Source organism: Micrasema longulum, unplaced genomic scaffold, assembly GCF_059751315.1.
Source record: "Micrasema longulum isolate JH-2025_06_02 unplaced genomic scaffold, ASM5975131v1 h1tg001612l, whole genome shotgun sequence".
Lineage (NCBI taxonomy): Eukaryota > Metazoa > Arthropoda > Insecta > Trichoptera > Brachycentridae > Micrasema > Micrasema longulum.
In genome coordinates, this window is record NW_028278793.1 from 150,371 (window position 1) to 170,221 (window position 19,851).

At 30.8% G+C, this 19,851-nt stretch overlaps 1 protein-coding gene across 1 annotated transcript; it reads right to left on the bottom strand.

The window, feature by feature from the left end:
- Positions 1-3,811: 3,811 nt before the first annotated feature.
- LOC148274641 (hexosaminidase D-like) lies at positions 3,812-18,994 on the bottom strand. Its single transcript, XM_088236839.1, has 10 exons — positions 18,853-18,994; positions 18,711-18,765; positions 16,407-16,595; positions 14,432-14,635; positions 12,514-12,697; positions 10,072-10,226; positions 8,907-9,022; positions 8,306-8,548; positions 6,968-7,054; positions 3,812-5,612 (listed from the first exon to the last, which is right to left on the bottom strand). The coding sequence occupies exons 1-10, from the start codon at positions 18,879-18,881 to the stop codon at positions 5,417-5,419; spliced, it is 1,458 nt and encodes a 485-aa protein (XP_088092965.1). The 5' UTR covers positions 18,882-18,994; the 3' UTR covers positions 3,812-5,416.
- Between the last annotated feature and the right edge of the window lie 857 nt (positions 18,995-19,851).

The window sequence follows — 19,851 nt, forward strand, 5'->3', positions numbered from 1 at the left end:
TTTTATAATATCACAGAATACTATTATCTAAGTTAGCTGGAATATGTAAATTTCTAAATGTAGTGTACCACTTAAAACATGTTTGTAAGAAAAAAACATTGTACATCAAGACATATTATGCCTAAAATGTTTAAGCAGGTACTCTTTATTATCGCATGCATTATAATTATAATATTTTTACATAAACATTCATCATCATCATCATTCCCTTTCCGCACCTAATGGTGCATAGGGAACTGCATTGGTTCACCAATCTCAGTGTATCTTGATCACCTTTGTTACATGAAGGTAAGGTGATCAGTCTTACACTTCAGGTACCAGTCTAGGGACTATGAAATATTCTAGTGTAAAAACACCCTTTTAAATAATAGTTCATATCAACCATGTCAGGAATCGAACCCGAGACCTCTTGCACGGCAGGCAAATGCGCTGACCATTACGCCACGAGGCTGATATCAACATTGAATAATGGATTGTTATATATTTTGATGCATCATTCTAAATATTATACATTCTTAACATTTAAATCATTAACTGTTTAATCAGCAAAAATGACAGTATTTCTTTAATATTGTGAGCATAAACAATGTTGAAGATATAATACACGAGGTTTAATAAAAAAATATACGGAATGTTTGAATTTTGAATTTAAATACATAATTATTGTAAAAGCCTATTTTTTTCCTAGTTTGGTACACATGTTTATAATTATTGTGTAAATTTTTGGCCATTTTGGAAGTGCAATTGGTTTTTAACAAGCTAACTAGTAGGATGCGTTTTTGTGTAATCAGATATAAAGATTGAAGATTATTCCACAGTGCCTGCTCATGCCTCACGGTTTATTTGTTCGGGTTGATGCCCCAGCCACCGTATTCAACGGCCTTGGCCCATTGTAACTTTTTCCTGTTCGCAAAGATGAAGATGACTATAAAAGGATAATATTTAGCGACCATAGATGAGATTAAGACCAAACCGCTGACGGCACTGAAGTCTTTACCAAAAACTGCGTTCCAGAAATGTTTCAAAGATTGGAAAAAACGCCGTATTATTGCCGATGGTAATTACTTTGGAAGAGGCAATATAAATATAGAGGAACAAATAAAGATTTTTATAAATATATGCATACAAATTCCGTGTATTTTTTTATCAAACAAGTTATTATGGTTTATTTTCAATTTAGTCATGTAAAAGTGATGTAAAAAAATGATAAATCAATTCTGTATTTAATTTTATATTACATAAGAAAAATAATTTCGTAAAAATTTAAACCTAAGTCATTTTTATATTGAAACTCGTTATAACTTAATTTTAATCAACACAATAAAATTCATCTTGGTATATCAAATATAAATTTTAGGAAAGTTTTAACAATTGACAGATTATTATATTTATATAGCAGGCATCGACCTATTAATACACATAGAGTAAAAAATATTGAAAAAAGTAGTGACATGAAAATGTACCCATAGTTACTGAGTTTGTTCATGTATACCAGGGCTGCATTCGGGGAGCCTGGATGTACTACCAAGAATAGGAGTACACCCATTTCTATATACATGTTCTTCATTGAAGAACACACCATCCTTTTTACGATCGTTATCTGAACTGTTTTACACACTTCCATGGCGCAAGCGGGCATTTTGACTTCGATTCTAAACATCAAGCTCACGTTACACCCGGCTGGCAGTTAAAGAATGACTGAATACGCGTTGGCCATGAGTGTCATCGTTTTCGGGGACTCGGGGCGCACCTATGTGTATTAATAGGTTGATGAAAGCGGATAATGCGAATCGTTGTAGATTTTATTGAAATAATGTTAGTAATTTGGAAAAAGATGATTTTTTTACAAAAGTATTTAAAGTATATAAAGACGTCAAAATCTGGCTGAAACAATTGACAAAGAAGAATAAATAGAAAAATTACAGTCACATGTCAATGAAGAAGCAAAAAAACACCGTACGCCATAAGTCAACTTAACTATTATAAAATAAAATTTAACAGCCAATTGAAACTCTTATACTGTGTGTCATAACAGTATAAAAAAATATTATTAAAACTTTAGGAGATTCGTTCATGGTTGGTGTAAAATTTTGTTATTATGGCTTCATTTTATGCTTTTTCATGGTGTATTCAACACTGCCTCATATTTTTTATAGTAAAAAAGGAGTTGCCTTTGAAAAATCATTACAACAATTATTTTTACTCATAAGACAAACATTTCTAAAACATAAAAATACAGTCTGTCAAAAAAGAGTAATAAATAATTATTCACGGGGTATTAATAAAAACCACAGTACTCTTATAATTCCGATTTTTACTGCTTTCTAATATTTTTTGACAGGTTAAGTATATCATTAGATACATCAAAAAGGATTTGTAAGATAAAACATTATCAAGTTGAAAAACTGTCATATTGTCGCTGCGCCGGCAAGTGATTTTAAAAAAAAAGCATTCTTAACTTCTCATTAAGATAAAACAATTTTGTTTCAACAAAATACAGTTAAATATTTTGTCAAAATAAAATGACATATTTTTCCTTTTTGTCGCCAATGAAAGTGTATTTGAAAATAACATCCATTATTAAAAGATCCATTGTTTAAATTATCTCCTTAAAAAATTCGAAATGTCAGTTAACAGATATTGCCGGCGGTTGCACCGTCGTTGGACGATATGGCATTTCTTTGTCATTTCTAATAACACACTATTTTATGTAAAACTGAATTAATATCCTAAGGCAATTAGAATCAAAAAGCGTACAATGACCAAAAATGAATGATGTAAAAAGAAAAATAATTTACCTCTTTTTTTTAACGTGGAAAAAAATACATAGTTTTAATAATAATAATAAAAAAATATTTTAATTATTTTGTGATCTGTTTTTCAGAGGAAGATAAGAGTACATATGTAATTGAAACAAAATTAATAACATAATGTTTAAGTTAAATAAGTAAATTTTGGGAAAAAAATATGTCTCTGAACAGCGATGGAGAACTTGTGAGAAAGATGTGGAAGTCTAGACATTTACAGGACTGTTTGAGCGCCCGTTCTGCCTTTGTTTGAATATAAATATTTTTTTTACTCTTCCAAAAAACCTTTATTGATGTGAAGAAGATTCATTTGAACTATTTCATATACAATACAAAGTGTGAACATACTTTTAAATTTTTATACTTCTTAGAAAAGTTGGTTAACTCCAAACAGTATTTGAAAATACTCAAAAATTTTGCTAATCAGATTTAGATTAGGCCACAATGAAATTGTACCCAAATAAAAAATATGTATATATATATCATTATAACTACGAAAGTCGTGTGAAAAATAATTACAACTTAAGAAATCAAAAAATTTCTCAAACTTTCCCTTATTTCCCTATCGAGTCAGAATCACAGTGAGAAAATTTAATGGTACCATAAATTCTACTTTAAAAAAATTGGGACACAATAACAATATAAATATCTAATTTCACATTAAAACCTATCTCAAATAAAATAAAAATAGTTCAATACGCACACTATAATAAATCTTTATGGTCCTCATCATTCACAAATTAGTTCACCAATCGTAAACGCCCGTTTGAAAAGATTCCAAAGATTTCGTCAAACAACTAGGCGGATAGGATGACGAACGGTGACATTACAAGTATAAATTAAAGCGCGAATCATATATTGTTGACAAAATAATATGATTTTTTTTAAAACAATTGTACAAAAAATACATAAAACTAAACTTCCTCAACTGAAACACCAAAAACTGAAAAAAAACGCTAGGGTAATCTAAAATCTACATCTACAATTTAACCCGAGAAAAATTCTTGATAAGACAGATTTATTAAGAAATATCTAATTTGGTGATTTAAATCACATACATAAAATACATCACAACAATAAAATACATCCACGAATAAATTTAACAAATACAGTCCGATGAATCGAAGTCGGTGATCAGCTGTTTTGAGTACTAATATCCGTTCACAAATTTCATAAACAGAAACGCTACACTAGTGTTGTCAATACTAAATCAATGAGTATTGGTTGAACTATAGTAAGTTATTGAATAAGTAACATAGACTTTTTATATTAACAATAAAAAGGCTAAATGACTGATGCGCTTACTACTCTTACTACATATGTATGTAAGACATGTTTTGTAAAAAAAAAACTATTAGTGCAATGTAGAATAAATACCAAAAACTGATTTTAATGTAAACCTAAATGACAATTCGTAAGTCCAATTTTGTGTGATATGAATTTGTTGATTTTATAAACATCGTACAAGGGGATTTTTATTTAAACTCCAAAATTTACAGTGTTGGTTCATACGATATAGTTTAAAATCCTAAGAAAAGTGGTATACATAACTCAATTCTGGCATTAGTTCCTTAGCCTTTTTTACTGAAAACATGTGCACTTACATATAAAAAACAGGCAATATGAAGTGCATATTTTTTTGGTATAGTAATTCAAAGCTTTATTTAAGAGAGAAACATAAAAAGGGGATTATAAACTATGTTTTGAAAAATCATAGTGACATTTAGTTGGATTATTTCTTTATAATATCAGTATACATATTTATTATGCACATGCTTTCTTTATTAATATCACTATTTAGTACTGTCCTTTAGGTGCTTACAAAACCGTAGTGTTCCAGATATCCCTAGCATGTCCTTAAATAATTCAATTGGTCATCAATGACTCACTTAAGTACCGGAGAAAATGACATTTACATTATTAGTAAATTTTCCAAATGATTTTTCATGGGATATAAACGGAATTAAAAATATAAAACGCAAAGTTATTAGAAAGAAAAATTGAGCCGGTCGCTGTTAATTTAGTGTTGCCTGTAATTAGAAATTATTCCATTTATGTATAAGGATTTTTCTACTTGAAAAAAATAGTTCTACATAACATTTATGCCTGGATTCTCCACAAACTATGAATTTAACTTTCTATTACATATTAACTATGTAATAATTGTGACACTTGTATGGTGGGTGTGAAAATATTTCAGTGGCATAAAGTGGTACAAAAATGACTTTTGCATCTCAAAAACATTAGTATGTAATTAAAAAATAAAGAATTGTTCATAATTGTTAACGGCTTTCAGAAAAATTTTGGGAAAACAATCAAATGATTTGATGAAAACTAATTTTAAACACAAAATAGCATTGCTACTTACATTTTAATTCCAGTTCTATATTTTTTTTTAGATAACTATATCGAATTGTACCTACACTTTTTTAATATCGATTTCTTAATAGAAAATAAAATAAAACATGCAAGATACAACATAGTCGAATTGAATAAATTTCTCTCGACACACGTAAATAATGAAATATTATGCAACGATTGATTAGTTTGAAAATTACCTTTCAATATTTGATCAGTTCAGGCACTTACAGTATGTAAAAGGTTTTCGGCTAACACAATTTTTTGTACCCTTTTATGCAGCAGCCCATACTTAGTTGGAATTCGGTATCTGCTTTCAGCTGATGCAGGTGTGACTTGATAGGATTAACATTGGTTCCAATCCACTCGTCCAGTGTCGGGGGGTAAAACATCTGCTCTATGTGGCCTTGCAAGTACACTTCTACAGAAGAACACTCGTTCAATAACCTTAAATAATCATTTTTAGAAACATAAAAATTCAACAGATCAATGATCTTACTCATCAACTTTATGCCCTTGGTGGTGAATGGAGCACGGAATCGATACAAGAAATCAACATATTTTGATTATTTTTTTCAAGGTGGTAAGGTGATCAGTCTTACGCTTCAGGTGCCAGTCTAGGGAAATCAATTATAGTGTAAAACCAAATTTAAAACCATGCCTACCATGCCAGGAATAGAACCTGGGACCTCAAGCATGGTAGGTGAACATGACAACCGCATTACTACAAGGTGGACCTGAGTGATTTTTTTCTGATTAATTGTTATTTTGGTTGGTCAGAAGAAATTGCTGTATGTCAATAAACAGTCAGAATTTTGTATAAAGTTTTAAACAAACATCTTTTTTTATATGTTTATATCTACATATTTTGTACAAAAAATTATGTGATTTTCATATACTTATACAAGGGTAAAATGGGCATCATAATGCAATAAATCAATGATAATCTTCAAATAATACATGTCTTGCAACCAAAATAAAAATACTTATGTAAATAAAGTACATATATACATATGTCGGATTTCTGACACATGTTGGTAACTACAAATTTTCTAAAAATGAGATTTCTTCATAACAGGCATCATCTTTGTTTTAAAAGTAAATGAAAATATATCATATTTTATGAATATAAAAAATAATATTTTATAATATTCAACTTGTAGTTTTATTTGAATTGTTGATTTAGAGTGAACTTTTAGCTTTAAATGTGCAATATCTCACAACTAGTGAAATGTTAGTTACCAACTTGTTCCAGAAATCAGACAATATTATATACATGCATATAACATAAACAGTTACTGCATTTAACTTTTAAGAGGTCAAATGAAATCAATAATATATAATTACTCGCACAGCAACACATTCATTATTTATAACTGAATGGTCCCACATGTCGTTCGGTAAAAAGCAATATAATGCATCACTGAAAATAATGGTGAGTAATATTTCAAATTCCCTTATTCCCGCTATTACCATTTTCAATGGCTGAAAACATCTCCATACTTTATATTTCTTTAATATTTATTACATTTAGTTCATTTTTTATTTATAACTAAGCATTCTTGTTTCCTTTAGAACTGTCTTTCAGTATTCATATAAAACTGCTTATAATTTCATTCTCTAATCTGTAGCTGAGAACTTGCTGACCCATGTTAGATGGAGACTGACCTAACCAGTGAACATTTCATATTATTGTTAAATGCTGTAATGTTAAATAGATTCCCTGTAAATAAATATACATATTATATAGGCATATGCTATAAATTTATAAATAAACCAAACAAATTTTAGATTTAACTTACTCATTTAGGGTTGGAATTAAACTTTGTATCTGCATCGGGTTTGTATATCGACTTTGAACTTGCCACGGGTTTAACCATGTTTGCACTCTGAAAACACATTTCAAAAATATGTAAATTCAAAAGTTCTGGATTTAACCTCCTAGGCAGTTCCATCAAAACTGACTGATAGTTGAGTCAAGTTGAAAAGCTCTTTAAATTTACTTCATAAAAGTGGAGACAGCTGGAATGGAAGAAATATGTACATATTTTCAAATTGACAAATTGGTGAGTTTTGCAGTGGATAAAGTGATCACATAAACTAGCAAGCAGACAATAAACCCTGTAAATGCCTAAACTTAGATACATTCAAAAAATCTGTCTCTTTTGTAATATATTAACTAAATATTTTGTTTTAATTATTGTTAAATTAAATTGTTAACACTTCCATAGAAACATTTTTTCTATTTAAAAAAAAAAAAAAAAAATCTTAAAATAGTACGTGCATAAACATATTTTTATGTGTGTTCTTACAATAACATTAGATATTCTTTTTCTTTATATAAGTATTATGTTTTTTTTTCCCATTTTGTAATAATGTTTGACCACTTGTATAAAATAACATTTGACTTGTGACTTTGTCTTTTTACTAAACGGGAGGAGAGTCTGATCTTTACTTTTACCCTGGTATCCTGTTTACTTTCTGGTCGACTTTAATTTATTTTTTCCAAAACTTCTGTGTTTTTAGAATCAATAATGAACAAATTTCCCAGTTTTACAAATATTGTTTGCTTATATCGTCGCCTTAATTTGAATACATCTAAGTCACTAAATGAACTTTACAGGAAACAATAAAAACTTCATAAATCAGTAATTTCGTATGAAACTACATACATACAAAATACATGAATTGAAGTATTTTATCATAAAAATATAAACTATTGTACCACACTTACGCTGTATTCCAAGGAATATGCATCTTCTTTGAGATACGCATTATTTGAAAAATGTGCTTTATCTCTTTTCTGTCGGCAATATTTTTGTTCAAATGACAGATATGTAGATGCCATTTTGTACGGTGAAAAATATTCAATCATAATCTCAAATACACAAAAAAATTACTTACTCTGTATTCAAATGAACGCAACGATATTTTAGTATTTGTAAATTGTTTTATATGGACCTTTGTACAACCAATAAAAAAATTGTTTTTAAAGCTTTGTTTTATAATTCTTATAATACATAACGTGTTTTAAATTGCTATTTAAAGTGGGAATTTGTGGTATCTACGTGAGAACATTGCTACGCATAAAAATTCATCATAAAAAAATAAAGCAAGAAAGTAAAGGAACACAAACTTACTGATCTCCGTACGCTATCATTCTGTACTTGTCTCTTATGTTGAGGAATGCGCTGACCCCCCGGAGTACCTGCCACCCAGGGAACTCCCCCTCCCCCGCATCCCCGGCTCCCCCCTCCGCACTGCCGCTCCCTAAACTTGTCCGGGCCCCTGCGCCGCCCCCGACTAACCAGAGGCGGAGGCAGGCAGCCAGAACAGGAAGACCGGTAGGAAGTAACTCGCAGAGGGTGGCGTAGTGATCATACCTAAAGAAAAATCAACCATTACTACTGGTGCTATAAATACTGATGTAAATTTAAAAATAAGTAAACATTTAAATTGTATCTACATAGATATCTCAACAGAGAATAATGCATTATTACGAAATATGAAAGTCTCGACATTTACAGAGCTTATGACCAGCATATAAACCAGATATTGACAGTTAATAAGCCCTGTAAATACCTAAGCAAAGATATTTTTGTATACATTTATTAATATTTCAGCTTAACACGGACTATGCCCTATGCCTAAAGAGCCAAAATACACCCAATGAAGTGAATTTGAATTTATCAATATTGATAAATTTATAAATGTATATATCAAGTCAATTTAAAACTTTACCTAGACCAGCCAGTAAATGCAATACCCATAAACCTCTGCATCTTGCTTCCGTGTTGTTCTATCTCATTCAGCCAGGCTTCGTGATTACTAACATGATGTTTCATGATCGGTAGCAACTGTAAAATAAAAAAAATATTTTTATAATTTATCGATTTTTTTTTTTTTTTAAATTTCAGTAATTATAAACATTGAAATGATAAATAATGCAATATTTTTTTAGTTCGATAGAGTCACTTGTTTAATTATAGGGGGACCATAAAGAAATTGTGCATTTTATGACCTGCCATTTGAATGCAGTTTGTGTCCGACACCTTCATGAGTTTTGGTTAGAACTACGATATTATTGCTAAGGGTAAAATGTCCAAACCAGAAATTTACAAAAGACACATCAGGCACTGAATATTACCAATAACACCATTCAAGAATTTCATGGTGAAGTGCTAACAGTAGTTTTGGTTTTAAAGGTTCAAATCGGCCATAGAAATCTAAAAGATGGTTCTTAATCTGGACAGCCTTCAAAATTTGATGATGACAGTAGAATCCCTGGTCGAGTCAGATTCTCGATTGACCATTAAGAAATTATAGCATAGACTCAAATCCCCATGGTCGAAGGAGCAGTTAAATTTACAACGCATCGGAAAAATAAATAGAATGGGAATTTGTGTGAGAATGCAAGATTTCTGTATGGTCTCCCTAATAATAATAATAATCCCTATTAAAATACATATACATATTTGTAAAACTCATAATATTTTTATAATTATGAGGTAAAGTAGGCAGTAGACACTGCCTAAATGCATGTATATCGTGCACGCCCCTGCTAGATCCCCACAAACATACAAATTATCTTAAATTTCATGATATATTTCAAGCACCACATTACATAAATAATCACATGATTTATCTACCATTAAAATACAACAAAAAGTACATTGTATTGTCATGCACAAAGCCTCAGTTCCAAATTGTTTTTTTTATACGTAACCCTTGACTCACACTCAAGTGATTATTACTTTTCCATCGCACAATTTGGGAACAAGATAATATAGATTTCGATACAAAACTAATTACAATAAAAGTACAATAGCTTACATTTTGAAAAAGATCAAAGAATTTGAGATATTTTATGCCTTGGTTTTTAAGAAAATATTAAAAGTTAACCAGCCTGACAACTTCCTGTGGCTCCTTTGAAAGCAGAAGCGGCCCATATTCTTGGGAAAACATTGGCATATTTTTCCCAAAGCTGCGGACCGAGTTGGAAACTTTCCCTCGAGTTATAGTGCCAGACCATCGGTTCTACTAAAGAACCTAGCTCGTAATCTAGAATATTAATAACCAATGTTTTAAATGCAAAAAGAAAATGTGTAAATAAAATCAACAATTTCATAATTAATAATTATTATATACTATTTGCATAATTACTATAAAATAATAAAAATATATTATAAAATATCCATTTTCAAAAGTCCACAACAAATAAAAACATATGTAATATAAATTTACAAGTAAAGAAAATCTGCAATGTAAGTCGTGATCCTCGTGAATGGAATACAGAATTTTTAAAAATGTGTTGTAGTTGAAAGTTATTATTATTGATAGAACAATTGAACAATTGTTTTGCTAGTGTTACTATGTTTTTCTTCCTTTTCGAGGCGGGATCTGGAACTTCTCAATTTGGAACTAACGCTGTATTCCTTCATGGTCATGCTGGGAAACTAGAAGGTATGACAAGTACGTATATAAGTACTTACTTGTATACTTATACCGACCATGTGTATTTGATTGATCACTAATTAACATTACTGCAGTGAAGGGTACAATGAAAGCTTTTAAAGTTCATATGTTTTACTTATTTTTGGGGTTCTATCGTAAAGAAATATTAAATGTTCGCTTAATTAGATTTAAAAATTGATAGTGAATACGCGAAACTGAAGAAAGGCAAGTCTATATAAACAGTTTCAGGAAAGAGGTGGGCGGTTTTATTGTATTGATAGCACAAAAAATATTCAAATTAGCAATTCAGACATAATTTATAGGGAGTCAGGTAAGTTCAAAGTCATGAGTCGTTTCTGGTCGTGTCACTATAAGTTGTGTCTTTGTACTCAATAAATGTTGGCATTATGTTATTATAAAATAAAAAAGATACTCAATTATACCGGGTATATATATACCTCCTAAACATACTATGTTTTTCAAAAATAGACCTAACGTAACCAAACTCAACCATATTAAGTTATTAAAAATAAACTAACCATATATTTCTTTAAGTATTTCCATCATGTTAAGTGTCCTCGGCACGGGTAACCTCAGTGGGGTCACATATTTTATTGTTAATCTTTGTTTATAAAGAAAAAAAAATTAAAATTAAAATTAAAAAAGGGGAAAATGATTGATGGACAGATTTTTCAGGACGTCTAATTTATATTACATGACTGTTACAAGTTTGATGCCAAAAGGCTAAACCGTAAACTAATGTGCACACAGTATTATTATTATTATTATGGATAACTTATATAGCGCCATTTGCATAATAAAATACCTCAAGGTCGCTTTACATAGTGATTCTATTGTTAAATTAATTTAATTGAAGCTTTTAAATTTGTAATTTAATTAAAACAATTTATTTTGTTGTCACATGCTACGGATTTATTCAAATGATTTAGAGAACAAGTGGGTTTTAAGTTTTTTCCAAAACATCACTTCACTTTCACAGCCTCGCACCTCTGCTGGGAGAGCATTCCATGCCATAGGGCCTGGAGGTAAAGGAGATAGAGGAGTGGACCGAGTACTGACCCTTGAGGCACTCCTGTAGACACCCGAAAGTTGGTTGAGCTTTTACCCTGGAACGCAACTGCATATTCTCTTTCATTAAGATATGAACTGAACCACATATGTGCCTGATCACGGATACCATAAGTTTTCTCCAGACGTTCAAGCAAAATATTATGGTCTACAGTATCGAATGCAGCACTCATATCCAGAAGAGCCATCAACACCAGATTACCAGAGTCTACCGCCGTTATAATGTCAGATAGTACTCTTATCACTCCCGTCTCCGTGGAATGAAAACGCCGGTATGACGATTGCCTTACCAAAAATAAAGAATTTTGCTCGATATAGTTAACGAGCCTATGAGAAACTATTTTTTCTAATATTTTTGATACGATGGGAAGATTTGAAATAGGGCGAAAACTGGAAAGATCTTCCACATCTAGTTGAGAATTTTTTTAAAGTGGAGTTACATTTGCTTTCTTTATGGCTCTCGGAACAATGCTGCGCTCCATGGATGTATTAAATAAATCTGTTAAAAGTGGAGCTAATACGTTAATGCATTTTTTCAAAAGCCATGTTGGCATCGGATCTAATATACATTGTTTGTTGGGTAATGCCGCAACAATTTTTTTAACCTCATTTATAGATGTTGGTTCAAATTTACTGAATTTATAGTATATCTCTAGACATCAAGAGGAAGTAACAGGAGAGGAATCCACTGCCGGCAGATATATTGAATTTTCAAAGATCCTCATAGTAAAAAAAAATATGAAGGAACGTAATACTCAATCGAAAAGTTTATATAATGAAAAAACAGAATCAAGTTTTCACTAACCTTGCAGTGCATTGGTATCAATATTCCTCAGCATGTCATCCCACATTATAATTTTGAGATGGGGATGTGTCTCCCTGAGGAATCTAGCAACGGCTGTAACATGATCCAGGAATAACACTGCTTTACCATATTTGCTGTCCAATGCTCTCCGAGAACAACTAGGACATAATCCCATGTGCCAAACCTATAAAAATATAGACAGAGTAACAAAAATAAATAAATAATTCGGGCATTAATCAAAACAACAATAAATTTACAAATCAAGATTAAAGGCTAGAGTAATAGTCTTGCTAACTGTCTACTCAATAACAATTGTTAAGAAATGAAAGAACAATAAGTATATATGTAACCAACATTTATAAACATATCCAAATTGTAAGAATTAACGAAAAAATCAAGAAAGAAGTTCTCCGTCGGTTTGGACATGCAGAGCAATCGGACAACGAAAGAATAGCTAAAAAGTTTTATGATGCGAATGTTGATGGATCCAGGAAACGAGAAAGATCCAAAAATACATGGCATGACCAAATCCAACAAATACTTGAAGATGAATGTGTCAAAATTCGGATCAATTAGCGCACGTGCATGAGAAGATGTATGAATGTACAGGAAGAAAGGTCTGTATACAAAGACAAAGTGATATGGCATTCTATCCTCTCTGCTTACCCCTACGGAGAAACACCATGACAGTTTGTTTGTTTTAAACAAATTAGGTAGGTATTAACCAGGGGCCATCCATATAAGCGATTATAGGCAGCTTACCATTATATTTTAGTATCCATAAAAATGTTTTACAGTAACTTTATTTACAGAAAAGCAAGCAAATAATTTTTATTTCTTATAAATCGTTGACACCGTTTGTATTTTCCTCCAAAAAATAAATTAAAATGTTAATAAGGCGCGCCCAGAGCCAGCAGTAAGCCAAGGAACTAGCCAATTATTCCAGCTTATTTCTCCATACAAATAAGTATACTATATTTTTAACATGTTAAACACAGTTGCAGTTAATTCCTCCTAAAGTAAGCTTGTAGCTTGCACAAATTATTTGAAGATTCTCGATTTGGAAAACAACGTATTTCGAACATTGTTCCTAAGGGCTATTTTTCTTTGAGATGATAAAGTTGACATATAACCACCATTACTTTCATGCAGTAATTGCAGGACATGTGGGCGCTCGACCTGGCCATTTTAAGCATTATCCATTTCTAGAACAAATTGGCTAGTTGACATTTCAATCGTAATGGGAATATATCTACTGAATTCATTATGGTATTTTTTTAAAAATTTTTGCCCTTTTAAGTTTTGTATTAAAATAATGGATTTATTGCGAAGTTAGTAATAATTTATTTATATAACTTTTTGTACATAATGTTATTTGTACATTGGCGGGCTTATTGCCAAATGACAATTTTTTCCAACCAACCAATAATCCCGCTCAAGTTAATTTCATAGATGACACATGTTGTTATATAGTACAGAACCACGGAAAAAATAGCAATGTATATATTAGCTACTTATAAATATATATTATGTAGGTACAAATTTATGAACATTTTTTTTAGCTTACCTGTAAACAAAATCACCGTTTGCCACTGGTATCTACTTCAAAATCCAATTCGGATTCACGAAGGATGAAAAGGCAGTTAATAAAAATATGTCACTATTTTTTAATGAACAAAATCCTCGAGTAATAAGTTCTAACGCTATCAGTGTTTTTCCTTCAATTTAAAGCCATCCACTATTAAGTAATTTGTTAATACTTTAATGCCCTTAGTTTTGTAAACCAATCAGTTTCATTGCTATCGCGACATCATCAGACTAGTCATGTCATTTGACCAGTTAGACAAAGATATTTGATTAATTTGTTAAAATTAATTACTTCATAAAAAATCTTCCAGGCATAATAAATTGATAGTACCTCATCTGCCCCGATGTGAATGTAGGTGAGCTGGGCGGGTCGATGTATTGCGAGCAGCTGACGCAGAATGGCTTGGATGAGAGGGAGAGCCTCCGGGTGGGATGGACACATGGAGGAAGGGAAGTGTTCCACCTCACGCAGTCCACTCCACTCTGGGTACTTCAGGACATACTCCATATGTCCCAAGGACTGGACCAGAGGGATCTACATAGTAAAAAGATTAAAAATAAGGAATGCTGACTTTTGTTCATGCGATATCTCTCGAACATATGTTATTTCAATTTTCGTTTTTCAGCTTACATTATCTTGAAGCAGAATACAAGAAAGATGGAATATCCCTAACAAATGCTTAAATTGTCTTCAAAAGTAGTTATTATGCTCCATTGTTCTTGGAACAAATTCAAATCAAAAATGGAACAGTTATTTTATGTTTTGCATATTAAATTAATATTAGTGAAAGGCAACACCAGCTTGTGAAAATATCCAGATCTCATGTTTTTATGGACCTTAATTATTCATAAACACCATTACTGTAATTTTTTACATATTAAATAGTATTATAAGTCAATGGAGTAAAGAAATAAGGCAAACATTTAAGCTTATAAAGGAGTGAAGAATAATTACAATTTTAATACATATCCACATTACATAAAATATTTAACCGCCAAATTCTTTAAAAAACTACCATGTTACCTGCTATTTTAAAATCAAGTATTTACATATGTATTATCCTTACAACAGGTTTCCCTAGTGTGAGACTCTTAAATAATTTTTTTGTACATTTTTTTTTCAAAGGTAGTTTTTTTTTTTAAATAGTAACAAGTAAATAGAGTTAGAATAAAAAATAGTTCTAACAAATTTCGGAAGTATCATGGTGGGTATACACATGTGTACACTAGCAATAAAGCACAGATAACAAGAAATTATGTAAAATCGTAAAAGCAAAAAATTACATGAAAATGTATATGCAAGACGGCCTCGTGGTGTAGTGGAGGTCTCAGGCTCTCTTTTCCCCTCTGCCAAGGATCCTCAGAACTGTTAACAAAATCTCACTAAACAGTACTGTCGATGTGTATCTACTGCAAAGGCAAGCATTCAAGAAGCAAGCAGTGTTATCACTCCTGACTTGAGATGACACACTTGCCATGTTTGCCTAGATCATGCCATGACTTTACCTATTGTACATTTAAATAAATTCTAAAATTGTTTAGGTTCAGTTAATTCATTGTATTATATAGTATATCATTACCATTTTCAAGAGATGAGTTAAGGACTGGATTTTCCTTAGTGGTAGGGATTTGAGTGGGAAACTCCTTGATGATTTTCCGAATGTTTGAGTTTACTGTTTATCATATTGATGTGCCATATATATTTGTTTTTTTATTGTTGTGTTTCTGATCCTATATAATATTTGTGATGATATACTCATGTGTCTGTGTCAACTAATTGCTCGTCCTAACTCGATACAGAACTTTTAGTCCCATGGAGTTGGGACTTACGTCTTTAATAATGTGTAATAAGCTGCCTTTAAGTAAATAAATGCCAATCTATTAGGACTTTCCTAAGACTGTTAATTGGCTTAAAAAATATATATAATTATAATAATCATGGTTTATTAACAAAAATAACAATTACATTATCTACTACATACACGTTTAGGTAATAGATATCTCTGGATCATGTCTAGTCTGCCTAACTAGGTAAAACCTGTTTGAATTATCTAATCTACATCTACCTAATTATGCCACCATCTTTTGATTAAAAAAAACATTAATTATAAGAGAATATTATGATCCAACTACTAATATCATAGGCAAGTTTAAGTGATCTCTATGCACATTCACAATTCTGCTTTTGTTAAACATTCATATTAATTTCTTCAATTTTTCCATCTGTTCATTTCTGTGAAGTTGAAGAGCTGAAACTAATAATTATTGTGGGTGAAATAATATTTTATAAAATAAAATAATGGTACCACTTGAAGTCCACATTCAGCGGCAATATCCAAGATGTGCATGGCTTCCTGGACGGAGTAGGGGGCCGATGTGGTGCTCGCGCTCTCCGAAAGGCCCCCAATGGGACGTAACTCCCTCGAGTATGGGAAAGTGTCCTCCCATTCTATAAGCAAGCCAGTAGCACCCCAGTCTCGAAGATATGGGAACAACTAAAGGCATAAATTTAAAAAAAAATTCAATCAATTAAAGTGAACATGATGAACTAGAAGTAAATATAAACAAAGCTTACTATTTCGCAAAAAGATAACTAGCAGAATTATCAGATGCACAAAGTTGTCAAGATATATGAAGATGTACTAATAGATTCAACACTTCGAAACGTGCCAATGGGCCACTGAAGTGACTACATCCACAAAAAAGTTCATAAATATATTTCCTTTTTGTGGTTGGATTATTGAAATAAATGAAGATATAGGAAAGAAAATACAATTTTATTAAAATGAAGTTTAAAAACGTGTGTATAGTAAATGAGTTGTATTGTGTATTTTTATTGATAAATTTTATATATCTGTGCTGACACGGAAAAAGGGCATAAGTCGGGTTTTTGCCAAATTGAGTTATTAATATAATTTGATACTCCATTTACAGATACATAAGTAAAATCAAGAAAAGGAAAAAAATTCCTCACCATAACGATAAAAAGGCAATTTTACATTTAGGCCTAAGTCGATATTTGTAAATTTGTTACATGGAATACGAGCACAAGTCGACTTGCGCACGCAGTGCAACGCAATATTATTAATCAATGATATTGTAGGGCACTAATTTTAACAATTTGAGCAATAGCAAAGCTAAAATGGATCTATGAATTTAGGCCTAAGTTCACCGGAAAATAAAAAAGGAAAGGAAATACGATATAGATATAGAAAAATAAAAAAAAGAAAAAGGGTACAAGTCGTAAATAAATATAAATACGCCACTTTTTAAAGAAAAAAATATGATATCTTTAGTATTTTCTACTAGTAGAAAATACTATATTTAAATATATTCAAGCATTGAAGTTTAAATTTTGAAGTTGTATCTTTTGTAATTAATAAAAAAACTACCGAGGTCGTAGTTGTCAATAAGTAAAACCGCCGTATTGTAAAATTACGCCACACCCCTTTTCCGTGTCAGCGCAGATATTATACTTAAATAATTTACTGACGAAGGTCCTATGGATTTGGGAAATAGCAATGTTGCTATTACATTGTGTTAGAAATGTTATGAATGTATTTATACAGCATGCGCGGTCCATCCATAGATTGGGTGGAGCCAATGCTTCCCTAAAAATTCGACTTCTAAACGATCAGCGCCTAATTTTTTAAATAATAAAATCAGCTTTACTTTAACTAATCTTTTTAGTAACTACAAGAAACCTTTTTTAATTCATCTGTTGTTAATCGTAGCGATCTGAAATGGATTAATAACTAAAAAATTGTGACAAAACCTCTCATTCCGGAATAAGGAACAGTACTGAATTCACAAGTCCGCGCACGGACAAAATGAGGTCTTACGTGCTTTGTGAAAGCAGTTCTAACAAACAAATCCATGCTTATTTTCCATGTATAGTGACTGTTTTATAACAAATTTAACAACAATGTTTGAGTATGTCCAAATGCTTGCAGACTGGCTGGACTCTCTCCCTAGGAAGCCGCTCATATCCAAATCTACTTAAAGTGGCCACTTAAACCAGCCAATGACAGGTCATAAGCCCTGTAAATGCCTAGACTTCCATATTCCCTTCTCAAAAACGTTTTCCCTCTCTGTTGAAGTAGATTTGGACAAATTTAACACTTAAATCGGTTATTCAAAACATTCAAAATGTTTTAAGTACATTAAAACCATAATATTTGTGATAAAGAAAATGGGATCATATTTAAGATAATATTAGTACATAGTAGTCAAATAAGTAAATAAAACGCTTAAAAGTCAATATCATTATTGAAATATCAGGTTATTTGTATTCTCTGATACTCTTAATACCGATATCTGAAACACTGTATTTTTATTAGAAGAAACATAATTAATAAATTGATGCGGTATTTTAATTAAATCAGATAATGTGTGATACTTATTATGTACAATTACATGCAACCTTAATAAATAAACCAGTTAATTGAACACGAAAACAAATATTATGAACAATTCGTTGAAAATTAATTACATTGATCAATTTTCAAACCAGTTATTATTATTCTATATAATAGCTGGTTTGAGAAAGATATTAAAAGGTTTTTAAAAAGTAAAACATAGATCTCATAATATGACATCACATCACATACCTTTTCAAAATACGATATTTTGGGAGGAGCACCCTTGAGATCCAAATGCACTAATCTGAAATTTAGACGATGACCAAAGAATTGAAAGCCACATTTACTATTCAGTAGTTATTTTTAACAAAAAGAAATAAAACTATTTTACCTGTGAGTTCCGAAACTTAAGGATTCCATTTAGAATATTATTGAGCTCAATAATAATAACAATAACAAAAACCACCTGATCGCAAGAAAAGCACACGCTTAGATAAATATTATTCAATGTTTTCCATAAATTGTCAATTTTTGACCAACATTACAGATCAAAATTGCAATAGACAAACAAATTTTTTGTCTATTATGAAATTTCTTCTGAATAAATTTGTTATGCTTCTATGGATTGTCATTGTACTAGCCGCGCGGGATTCACGTCGGCCGTGATCGGCCAGCAGCGTTGCCATTACTACCGATTTTTCGGTAGATCTACCGATTTTGGGAGTGATCTACCGAATTCTATTGAAATTCTACCGATTTTTATTTATTTCCTTGTTTTTTTTTCATTTGAATAAAATTTTAATACAAATAAATCGAATTCATATTATAATAATTTATTGCTTGTTTGCTCACTTTGATTGCCATCAGTTGCTTATTTAAAAAATTGCTTATCTATCGTACATAAGTATACAATGAATGATATATTCATTATGGAATTGGCTAGTATTGTTGAATATAATATGTTAAAATAAATTATGGCAAAGGATTTCATGACATTATTGAAAAATGTAAATATGTCTATTTTATTAAGTGAAATGTAGAGGGATCACTTTTCATATTGAAAATAATATAAATGGTTTTATCTTCAGTTAAATATCTATTTAAATTTAGTTGATCATTGTTTTAATAACGTGTTCAGTACTTCAGCATATAGCAGTTTTTACTTTGTTTGACAATAAAAATACTATATATTTTGATAAAATTGTGTCATTCATTCAATAAAATAGGTAATATTTTGAATTTTAATCAATGTATTATATTATTATTTTTTTAAGAACCAACTCAAATATTCCTTTTCTTAAATGAATATTTGAGTATTGAAATGAAATATTGTAATTTACATTTTTTTATAAGAAAAAGAAGACATCATTAATTTACGATATTTTGGTGA

Coding starts and splice junctions, on each gene's coding strand:
- LOC148274641 (XM_088236839.1), bottom strand. CDS start 18,881: ATGGAATCCTTAAGTTTCGGAACTCACAG. Junction 16,596..18,710: donor AAATATCGTATTTTGAAAAG/GTATGTGATGTG, acceptor TTATGCCTTTAG/TTGTTCCCATATCTTCGAGA. Junction 5,613..6,967: donor TTAATTCCAACCCTAAATGA/GTAAGTTAAATC, acceptor TGATTATTTAAG/GTTATTGAACGAGTGTTCTT.